Source organism: Pongo abelii, chromosome 8 (genome assembly GCF_028885655.2).
Source record: "Pongo abelii isolate AG06213 chromosome 8, NHGRI_mPonAbe1-v2.0_pri, whole genome shotgun sequence".
NCBI lineage: Eukaryota > Metazoa > Chordata > Mammalia > Primates > Hominidae > Pongo > Pongo abelii.
In genome coordinates, this window is record NC_071993.2 from 123,419,183 (window position 1) to 123,430,568 (window position 11,386).

The following is an 11,386-nucleotide window of genomic DNA, read 5'->3' on the forward strand; positions in this document are numbered from 1 at the left end:
ACGTGCCATGGTGGTTTGCTGCACCCATCAACTTGTCATCTACATTAGGTATTTCTCCTAATGCTATCCCTCCCCTAGCCCCCCACCCCCCGACAGGCCCCGGTATGTGATGTTCCCCTCCCTGTGTCCACGTGTTCTCATTGTTCAGCTCCCACTTATGAGTGAGAACATGCGGTGTTTGGTTTTCTGTTCTTGTGTTAGTTTGCTGAGAATGATGGTTTCCAGCTTCATCCATGTCCCTGCAAAGAACATGAACTCATCCCATCTGACAAAGGGCTAATATGCAGAATCTACAAAGAACTTAAATTTACAAGAAAAAAACAAACAACCCCATCAAAAAGTGGGCCAAGGATATGAACAGACACTTCTCAAAAGAAGACATTTATGCAGCCAGCAGATATGAAAAAAAGCTCATTATCACTGGTCATTAGAGAAATGCAAATCAAAACCACAATGAGATACCATCTCACACCAGTTAGAATGGTGATCATTAAAAAGTCAGAAAACAGATGCTGGAGAGGGTGTGGAGAAATAGGAACACTTTTACACTTGTTAGTGGGAGTGTAAATTAGTTCAACCATTGTGGAAGACAGTATGGCGATTCCTCAAGGATCTAGAACTAGAAATACCATTTGACTCAGCAATCCCATTACTGGGTATATACCCAAAGGATTATAAATCATTCTGCTATAAAGACACATGCACACATATGTTTATTGCAGCACTGTTCACAATAGCAAAGACTTGGAACCATCCAAAATGCCCATCAATGATGGGCATTTGGATAAAGAAAATGTGGCACATATACACCATGGAATACTATGCAGCCATAGAGAAGATGCATCTGCTGGCATCCAGGAAACGCCACTGATCTTACAACTCCTTCAGCTTCCCCTTGAGGGTCAGGGCTCAACAAAGGTTCAAATTGATCTACACTTCTCACTTTGTTGCTGGCCCAGGAGTTGCTTAGGTTTGGGAGAGCAATGTTGTTCCTCATATCTCCCCTCAGGGCAGCTTTAACCTCCTAGCCGCCCAATTCCAGGCTCTAGCTTTCTACCTCTTCAGCCACAGCTCCTAGCTTTTGTTTATGTTTTTCTTTTCAGAAAAAAATGTTAGTCATAGTGCCAGAAATGGAAGACTTACTTTTACTATTTTCCACATTAAATACAGGCATAAAATAATTTTTAAAAAATTCCTCAAAGTCTGTGCTGATTTGGCAATAAATTTCCAGAGCACATTTATAATCATCAAACTTGTATGATATTAGTACAATTGTTGGCTCTTTGTTTAAGGTTATTGTTTCTGTTGCCTATCTGACCTTGCTTTAGAGGGACCAGAATATACCACCCTGAAATTATACCACATTGTCATAAGGATTATCTTGGCAATTGATACTCAATAGATACAGGAAGAATTCTCTACCCTTTTAGGCTTTATCTGCTTAAAAGTAAGGCATGAGAAGGGTGACACACTAATTCCAGGGAGAGAGGAGGTACGGTTATCATTGAAGACAGAGCCAATACCAATATGAGCCAATACCAAGACAGAGCCAATACCAAGATGAGTATGCATAATTAAAATGTATGAGATTTTAATAAAAATAGCCCTTATCTTCCATTACTACACCCATATATTTCCATATAGTCTAGTTCCTTAAAGTCTGATAAAAAAGAAAAACCGAAAACACAAAAAAATTCAGTATGGGGTGGGGGGAGAGGGGAGGGATAGCATTAGGAGATATACCTAATGTTAAATGACGAGTTAACGGGTGCAGCACACCAACATGGCACATGTATACATATGTAACAAACCTGCACGTTGTTCACATGTACCCTAAAACTTAAAGTATAATAAAAAATCAGTATAAACATTTAATTGGGTTGTTCTAGAATCATTTCAAAGTTAATTTCTTATAGTCATAATTCAGAGGAGACTGCTTTATGTTGGTTCAAGGCCCCTTTGATTGGTTGCTATGAATCTCCTATTTTTTGGGAAACTGGCCTATTTTCAAGATGGATTACACGGCATCTAGCTCCAGAAGCTCCATTTTGGTTTGATCATTTCAAATGACAGTCTCTCCTAAACTTTAACAACTCCAAACCCCCTTTCCTTCATCAAGAGGGTTATAAACCTGAATGTAACCTCTTCAGTTCTAAGCAACCTACTCTTTTGTGATTCCCAATGCATGTTAATAAAGTGTGTGTGCTTTTTCATGTTAAAAAATTCAAAATATTCAAAAATTTAAAGACTTAACTGGGGAAAAGAAACTTAATTGGGGAAAAGAAAGATGTTGCTTTCTCACTCCCAAATTAAGATATATTTTAATTATGCGTGTATATTATAAAGTTATAGTTTAATTTTAGATCAAGAAGAAAGCTCAAGGGTGATTTTTTTTTCTATACTTAAAAGTTTTCAGGTGAGGTTCAGAGAAGCTAAATGTTTTAACTAAGCTTATTCAGTTTGCTAGTGGCCAGGACTAAAACAGAGATGTTAAGACATAGTACTATATATTTTTTATCCACCAGCTCATGTTGCTCTTTTAGTTATGATAAAATTATTGAATGTCAGCTGGGCATGGTGACTCACACCTGTAATTCCAGCACTTTGGGAGGTTCAGGCAGGTGGATCACTTGATGTCAGGAGTTCAAGACCACCCTAGCCAACACGGCAAAACCCCATCTCTACTAAAAATACAAAAATTAGCTGAGTGTGGTGGCAGGTGCCTGTAATCCCAGCTACTTGGGAGGCTGAGGCAGGAGAATCGCTGGAACCCAGGAAGCAGAGGTTGCAGTGAGCCGAGGTCACACCACTATACTCCAGCCTGGATGACAGAGCGAGACTCCATCTCAAAAAACAACAACAACAAAAATATTAAATGTCTACTAGTCAGTCTACCTTAATTTCTTTATGAAAAGTTTTACTGCAAAATTTTATATAGTCTTTATGGAATTATAGATAATTAAAATATGCAAATTATTTAGTCTTGAAATTCTGATTATAGAAGCTACAAACTTGTCCCTCTCTGTGCAGTAATACAATTACAGTTTATTATTAAACTAATAGGTGAAATTTTCTTTTAAAATAGACTTAAAAAAGAATTAGAACTTTATAAGGAAGATGACATGGAAAGTGTTTATGAAGCGCTACAAACAGAAATAGAATTTTTGGAGTTGGTAAGTTATCATTGATTGTTTAACTTTTGTTCAGCATTATTTTAGCTGCTGGTAAGAATGGTTTTACTGGTGTAAAAATCACTGAACTAGTGTTTGATCCCGCTGCAAAAAACAAAAAAGCAATAATGAAGACAACTAGGATCCGGATATAAATCTATGAAGTGTTTTGAGTTCCTGGAGAGTTAGGTGCTACACGAAGCAAATTATATTCAAAGAGAATATGTATGATTTCAAACTAAGTTAAAAAAAAAACTTTAGATCTGACCTCGTAACATTTCCTTGACTGAAACTGTTATTAGAGGATTACTGCACTGAAGGAAATTTAACTATCATAATGCCTTAAAAGCTTTTTGTTTTTGATAGGCATAAATTATACTTTTATTATTATATTTGATCCTAAAACTTTCTTATTGCGTATTTGTATGATCTCAAAAACCTTGAATTCAATTATTGGAAACGTATTTTCAGATTGTGTAGGAGCACTTTAAATTGCTTAACTCTTACTTTGGTTATTTATAAAATGAACACAGTATTTGCCATACTCTATTTTAGTGAAAGACATGAATAGCTTTAAACTATCTTAAAATGTAGTTTTAATTTGATACATTGCATGTTGTTACATGTTTATTTTATGTAAACATTTTCTTGTTCAAAAACGTTTCAATAAGTTATGTTTGAATTTATATTTTTTATAAACAATATAATTAAGAAATGCCCAGAATTTATTGTCATATTAAATTTAGGTATATTTTATGTAATTATTTTATTAAGAATTTACTTTTCCTCATGAGTAATTACTATGTTTTCTTTTCAGACATTGGCACAGAAAGATCTTCAGGAAAGCAAATAACTTACAGAGAATTGATCAGGCATCTGAGATTTGATCAGAACATCTGAGAATCAAATCTTTGTGATGGATATATGAATGGTACCCATTACAACAGATCCTTGTGGGAAATATGGGGTTTAAAATATTCAAATTTTTAATATCTAGAAATGGTGTGTTAGCCCTTTAAGATAATTTTTGTCTTGTTACTCAAACTTTAAGAGTTCTTCTGTGGTTTGATTTTGTTTCTAAAGGAAGGAAAAGCAGAAGTAGATACCGTGCTCCCAGGCTTCTTATATGCCCCTGAACCTCAAGCTGTCCTATTCTTTCTAATCTATATGATATGGTTTGGATTGGTGTCCACGCCCAAATGTCATGTTGAATTGTGATCCCCACTGTTGGAGGTGGGTCCTGATAGGTGATTGGATCATGGGGGTGGGTTTCTCATGAATGGCTTAGCACCATTCTTCTTGGTACTGTCCTTGAGTTCTCCTGAGAGCTAGTTGTTTACTAGTGTATAGCACTTCTCCACTTTGCTCCTACTGCCACTGTATGAGATGTCTCACTCCCCCTTTGCCTTCAGTCATGATTGGAAACTTCCTGATGCCTCCCTAGAAGCAGAAGTCACTATGCTTCCTGTACAGCCTGCAGAACCATGGAACAATTAAACTTGTGTTCTTTATAAATTACCCAGTCTCAGGTATTTCTTCATAGCAATGCGAGAATGGACTGATACACTATATTTTTCATTTTTTATTGTAGTTTACCTTGGGTCCAATGAAACACACATAGGAAGAAACATTCAGTTTACTGGCCCAGTTGTGTTGGTGCCACTTCCACTAACAAAGGTGCTTGCTTTCATTTTAATTATTCTCTTATCATAAAATGTCTGTTGACAGAGTTCCTCTGAGGACCTTCATCTGTAAAAGTTTTCCTACTTTTCACTGTGTGTCCATGAAGTCTGGGGCACCTGAAGCCATTTGCTGGTTAATGCCAGTGTTGGTTATAATGAAACAAATTATCCACGGGGATATGAGTCCCCAGTGGATTATGAGGTACATAATCTCCTTAACAGCCATCAGGATTCATTTTCTCTGGTGACCTGAAACACTGCAACTGAAAACAGTGTAGTTAGGATCGGATCATACTTAGTATTGCTACCAAATTTCCAACATCACTTATCTTTCTGCTGTTACCATTTCTGACTAGACAGAAAGTCTATTGTCTAAAAGTGTATTGACTGATATAAGAATAGCTACTCCTGAAGTCATTTACATGAAAAAGATACTTGCACATGAATGTTTATAGCAGCACAATTCACAGTTGCAAAAACGTGGAACCAGCCCAAATGCCCATCAGTCAACAAGTGGATAAAGAAACTGTGGAATATATATACGATGGAATACTACTCAGCCTAAAAAGGAATGAATTAATGCCATTCACAGTGACCTGGATGAGATTGGAGAATATTATCCTAAGTGAAATAACTCAGGAATGGAAAACCAAACATTGTATGTTCTCACTCGTAAGTGGAAGCTAAGCTATGAGGATGCAAAGGCATAAGAGTGACACAATGGACTTTGGGGACTCAGGGGGAAAGGGTAGGAAGGGGGTGAGAAAAGACTACAAATGGGGTGCAGTGTATACTGCTCAGGTGATGGGTGCACCAAAATCTCACAAACCACCACTAAGGAACTTACTCATGTAACCAAACACCACCTGTTCCCCCAATAACCTATGGAAATTAAAAACAAATCACAAATAAAATAAAAATAAAAGCGTATTGCAACAATTCAACAAGGCCCTAGATTGGAGCAGGTTAGGAAGAAAACTTACTGGGGGATATATTTCAAAATACTGAGGGCTAATGTTAGAACCATGCTTTCTTTTGTGGTTGTAGTTGAATTCATTTATCTATTAATGTTAAGGTAGAGTACTTAGGTTTATCTAAATCTCAAAGCAGAGCCTAAGCAAGTCTTATTTCAGAGCAAGTCTTATTTAGACCTAGCTTTTTTTGTATATATTAACACCCTTATTTTTCAGAAATTAGCAAAGTTCAAACACTCTCCTTCAGGATATATAGCAATTGTCATGTGTTTAAATAATTTGCAATTTTCAAAAGTAATTTCTAATTTTATTTTTTTAATATTTAAATTAGCAATCAATTAGTTTTGCTTAGGAAGAAAAAAATGAATGGTGGCAGAGAATTGCAATATATTTTATATGCAAATACAGAGCGGGAAATGGTTATTGGGATTTGTCATGACCTCAGCTGTCTTATTTTAGTCTATTTGTCTACCCGCATTCTAAGTCCTGTGAATCTCTTTTGTTGTATATATTTAATATGCAGAATTTACACATAAAGCTTTTTTCACTTACCAGTAATTTTTGCTCATTATTGGTTTTGTAGCTAAAATATTAATGTGAACTAGAGATCAGCCACCTATTTGAATTACTAACACAATGGCATATATGCAGAATAAACTGCTACCGATACAACTGTTCTTTCACATGTGTGTCATATAGAATATCTAGATTAAATATGCAGTAACAGAATCAGTATTCAAATGAACTGAATTTGAGAATAAAACTGAAGGTTCGGTACTTTTATTATTTTAAAATGCTTAAAATGCATAATTTAAGATTTAAACTCATTTTCATATAATCAAATAATTATTTTAGCACTGCATGATAGAGTAATAGAAAGCAGTATCCACGTGATACCAATCAAAATAACTGAACGATTAGAATCAATGTAATTAAAGGAACAAGTTATCTGAAACAAAGGAAATACAGCAATCGATAGAAATCACAGTGTGTGAAACTAAACTGCACATCAAGATAAAATATTAGCAGTAGATTAAGTCTGTTTTTAGGGTTTTTTTTTTTAAGAATTAGTCATAAAACTCATAAGTAGGAAAATTAACTGAACTTATCTGGGTAAAAATATGTCTCAGACTGAATTCAGTTACTCTAGAAGTAAGACTTTGGCTATACAGAAAGGCAATTTTTAAACGAATGTCCATTCATTAAGTAAATTCATTAAATTTTCCATATACTTAGTTATGATCAAACCGCAAACTAACCCAAAGTAACACTGATACTGCTCTGAGGTTTGTGGCTTGCCTCCATAGTTCTTTAATGTAACTCAAGTTCTTTGAGAAGCAACTTTCTAACTCTCAGTACTCCACTGAGGATAATATTAAAATGTATAGAGAGTTTGCTGCGAAATTTTCTGCTGATTAATGGAGCTATTACACTAGGGGAAGAACAGCGACAAAATCATAGGATGTGGAGCATGACCACTGGCCTAGAAATTCCTTTCTTCTTCCCTGGCCTAATTATTGAAATGGGAGGAAAAGTAAAGCAAAGCTTTAAGGTATCTACAATCAGAATGATTTCTATTCAATCGTTTTGTCAATAGTAGTGGTTTCTTTTTTAAAAGAAACAAACAAAAAATTGCCTGCCTGCCTTTTTTTTCTTGAAACTTGAAAAACCATGATGAGATTCTGAAAAGTCTAAGGTAAGGTAGAGGTCATTGTATTATAATGAATTGGAATCTAGAAATGCCTTAAAACAGAGTCAGTTGGGATTAGTAATTTTTTGTAGAATGGAAATTATGCTGTGAAAAAAATCCACTGAGTCCATTACCAGAAGGGCAAGCAGTAATTTAGCTGGGTAGCTGCAGATAGACAGACAGCATGCACTGGACAGGCCCTGTTCAAAGCTCCTGTGGAGGACAAAGTCCCTTTATAGTTTATACCAATCAATCATACATAACTGTGTCACACTATAATGAATAAATCATTTATTTGCAGCCTAGGAAACAGTAGCAGTTCAGTGACATGATTAGAAATAAATATGAGACTATTTTAATGCCGGGTGTATCAGGGTAAGGTGTTCTGTGATTCAAGTATTTATAGTATAAAATTTGAAATTTAAAAGCTGCTTAATGTACTAAAAAGTATTTTAACATTTGAAGCTGACCTACTTTAGGTGAACTTTTATGTTTCTTTTTTGACCCCTCTTCTCTCCTTTTGTCATCCGGAAAAACTTTAGTAAAGAAAATGTTTGCCTCTCAGAATCTAGTTCAGAACATTTTCTGTCAAGGGAATTTTTTTCAGGATGTGAACTAAAAATAAAAAATATTTTTCGTCATTAGCCCGAAGCAGGGATTACATCTTGGGGTTTTGTGGCTCTTTTATCTTAAGACAATAGATTTTTTTTAAATGTAAGAATGGAAAGGATGAAGTTATCTTTGAAAATATTTGAGGTTGGAATGTATAATCAGTTGCATTTGTGCTTTCTAAACATTATATTTTCAAGTTAAGTAAGTTTTTTCTTGGTTTGCTAATGGTCAAATCATCATAGCAGTAAAGAAGCTTTATTTGTTATTTTACTGACACTTGGCAAAAGACTAATATCAAGACAGCATTGACTACTACACGAGGGAAATCAAGTAATAACTTTCCGCTGCTTTAAAAGGGAGAAACAGGATTTTATCTATTTGTTGTTAATTATACGTAAGGTCACATTTATTAAACATGAGGAAAAAATTTTGCAGGGCAATGCTTATTGTAGAACATATACTTTGATTGGAGGAAAAAAAAAGCCATGACTGATGGTAAAGTGGTCTCCCAGCTGCTGCTATGAAAAGTATCAAGAGCAAAGCTGTCCTAATTGAATGCTGATTTAAACTGCTTTTGATACAGAGTGAATTTGTCTTTAAAAGGCCTCTATGAAATAAACAGCACCAGAATTCAGATGTCTGGGAAAATAAAGAATAGGTGAATATGTGAAATTAATAACAATGTCTGATATAAGTAGCTATTCCAAACAAGGCCCATTGATTGAGTGGGAGAAAATGATTTTTTTTCTTACAACCAGAAGAACTACACTACTTGAATAATTCTAAGTTAATTATTTTCACACTTGTAATAAATTGTCATTCTAATTAGTTGGTAAATAAAACCTTGTTAAAATAAAATCCTCTTAATCTACATTTAATAGATGCAAATACAATTACTAATGATATTTCTGGATATGGCTTTGTGATTACTGAAAGTATTTACAAATTTAAGCCACCATTAAGTGATGTGGTTGTTGAAACAGTTTTTGTAGACTTTAGACAAAGAAGCTCCTGACTGGGAATGGGTGACCTGAGAGTAGTCATAGGGTCAGCATAATGTCAGCTCTACAATCTGGAGCCCGTTAGTAAAATATCAAGATTATATTTATAGTAGTCTTTTTATTCAATAAAATCAGAGCTCTTTATTAAGATTCTAGTTGTAGACCAATGAGATATGCCATTTTTAGAGGGGGAACTGAGGTTTTGATTGATGATCTGATTTGTGTGAGGTCACAGAGCAGAGGGCCTCTTTATTTACAGTTTAATTGCTTGGGTTTCATTTCTAACACAGCTTAAATATGTATTGCTTTTGAAAATGTGCTTACAATAAAATCTTACATAACAGGTAAATATTAGAAGATAAGAGAAATTTAAGAATTATTTAAATCACCCTTTGGTACCAGAAAACATCGATTAATCAGAATCAGCAAATATGAATCTTTAATTAACTAAGAATATCTTTCTACACTCCTTGATATTAAAGGGGCAAATCAGAATAAAACAGACTCAGATCAAGTGTTATTGAAAATTCACCTTCTGGCTATCTCTTGAAAGTAACACCTATTCATCCTGCTTTATTACACTTTCTACAGATGTGTGTTGTTGTTTTTTTTTCCAGCACTACCCTGTGGTCATTGATAGTTAAAGTGATAACCTGAGGAATGGCACCTTTTTACAATATCAAATAATAAAGGTTATATTCATTCTTCAGTACTTGCTAAGGCAGGAATGTGACTAATAGAAAACATCCAGAAAGATCAACATGTAAAAGAATCTGATTAACCTGAACTTAGCGCTCTTGCTCATTTCCTTTCTCCTTGTATTCTTCTTTCTATCCATTCTTTCATCCATCTCTCCATCCATCCTGGCTCATGCCTACCTCTCAGAACTCAGGCCATGCCAGCTCTCCTCCTTGTAGATTCCTCTCCAGCCATATAGATCTTTCTGCCCCCCAAATTTGTTCTGGTCTTAGGATCATTTCATGAGCTATGTTCCCTCTGCCTAGATTGCTCCACCCCCTGACCTCTGTATGGCTGTCAGCTTCTGTCATTCAGATGTCAAGTGAAAGGTCACCTCCTCAGAGAGGCCTGCCTTTAAACAATCAATGTAAAGTGGTCACGCAGTCACACTGTCACATATCCTAGTTACAAATTCTCTTCATACTTCTTATAATTTCTGACATCTTTCTTGTTTTTCTGTTCTACTTATCACCACTAAAACAGAAGTTCCATGAAAGCAGGGTATTCTTTATCCTGCACATCGCTTATCCCTTAGAGCCTGGAACAGTGTGTGGTATATAGGAAGTGTCCAATAAATATGTGTTGAAATATGGTTTAAATTAACTTGTTCATTTAACCTATATTTATTGCTTAAGGATTTAAGTATAAATTATTTATTCTCTAGTTAAAGAAATTGGATTCATTTATTGTTGTTTATCTTTCTTGGGTGAATTACCCTCTCTTATTTCTTACTCTTTCTGAGCCTGTTTACTTAGCTGAAAAATGGTAGTGATGTTTGGTAATTTCAGAGCCTATCTATGTTGAACAACAATAAAAACATTGGAAATGACCAGAAGAAAGTAATGATCCCACATCCCATCACAGAAAAGTTTGTAGGTCTCTCAGTGGTCCCTTACAGCTTTCTAGTATCAAACTGTTGATTGGCAGATAATGGTTATGGATGCTAACTTTCCACCACCTGCTAGAATAGGAAGTGAAAATTGTAAGTTACTTGCAAGCTATGAATGTGCATTAGAGTACCTTAAAAGCATTATCTCTCCATGGTAATAGAAAATTTTGAAATGTGTTTGCTTCTGTGATTTATTCAGTCTTTCTGCTCTGAAATACCAAGTATAAGCAATCCTGTTTTTAATTCAGCATCATATTTAGAAAAATATATGAGTGCCACCTGCTGGATTTCTCTGGTACGACATTGAAGAGAATGACAAATCCTTATAAAAATGTGACCCTTCCTTCCTTCCTTCCTTTCTCCCTCTCTCCCTCTTTCCCTCCCTTCCTTCTTCCTTCCTCTCTCCCTCCCTTTCTTCCTTCTTCATTTATGTAAATATAAAATTTAAATATTTGTATATAGTTTTCAATTGTTCAAATATATGTACATATATAATTTTAAAATATGTATTTGATGATAATTTTCAAATTAATATCACATGCATCCTAGAGAAATATAGTCTAAAGGATCCAAAAATGAGTTTCCTCTTTTGATAATCTTAAAGGACCTTAATTGGTTTAATCAATGCCT

The 11,386-nt window shown here is 34.9% G+C and overlaps 1 protein-coding gene across 5 annotated transcripts in view; it reads left to right on the plus strand.

Moving 5' to 3' along the window:
• The window catches only part of CCDC172 (coiled-coil domain containing 172), a 61,802-nt gene extending 57,114 nt beyond the window's left edge, over positions 1-4,688 (plus strand). For 4 of the 5 annotated variants that reach the window (XM_054522919.2, XM_054522920.2, XM_054522922.2 and 1 more), the window contains 2 exons: positions 3,086-3,173; positions 3,988-4,688. In XM_054522919.2, the coding sequence (XP_054378894.1) occupies positions 3,086-3,173; positions 3,988-4,023 (124 nt within the window). In that variant the 3' untranslated portion in view covers positions 4,024-4,688. The remainder of the gene's footprint in view (positions 1-3,085; positions 3,174-3,987) is intronic. The other variant, XR_008510642.2, reaches the window with a different exon arrangement.
• Positions 4,689-11,386: the final 6,698 nt, after the last annotated feature.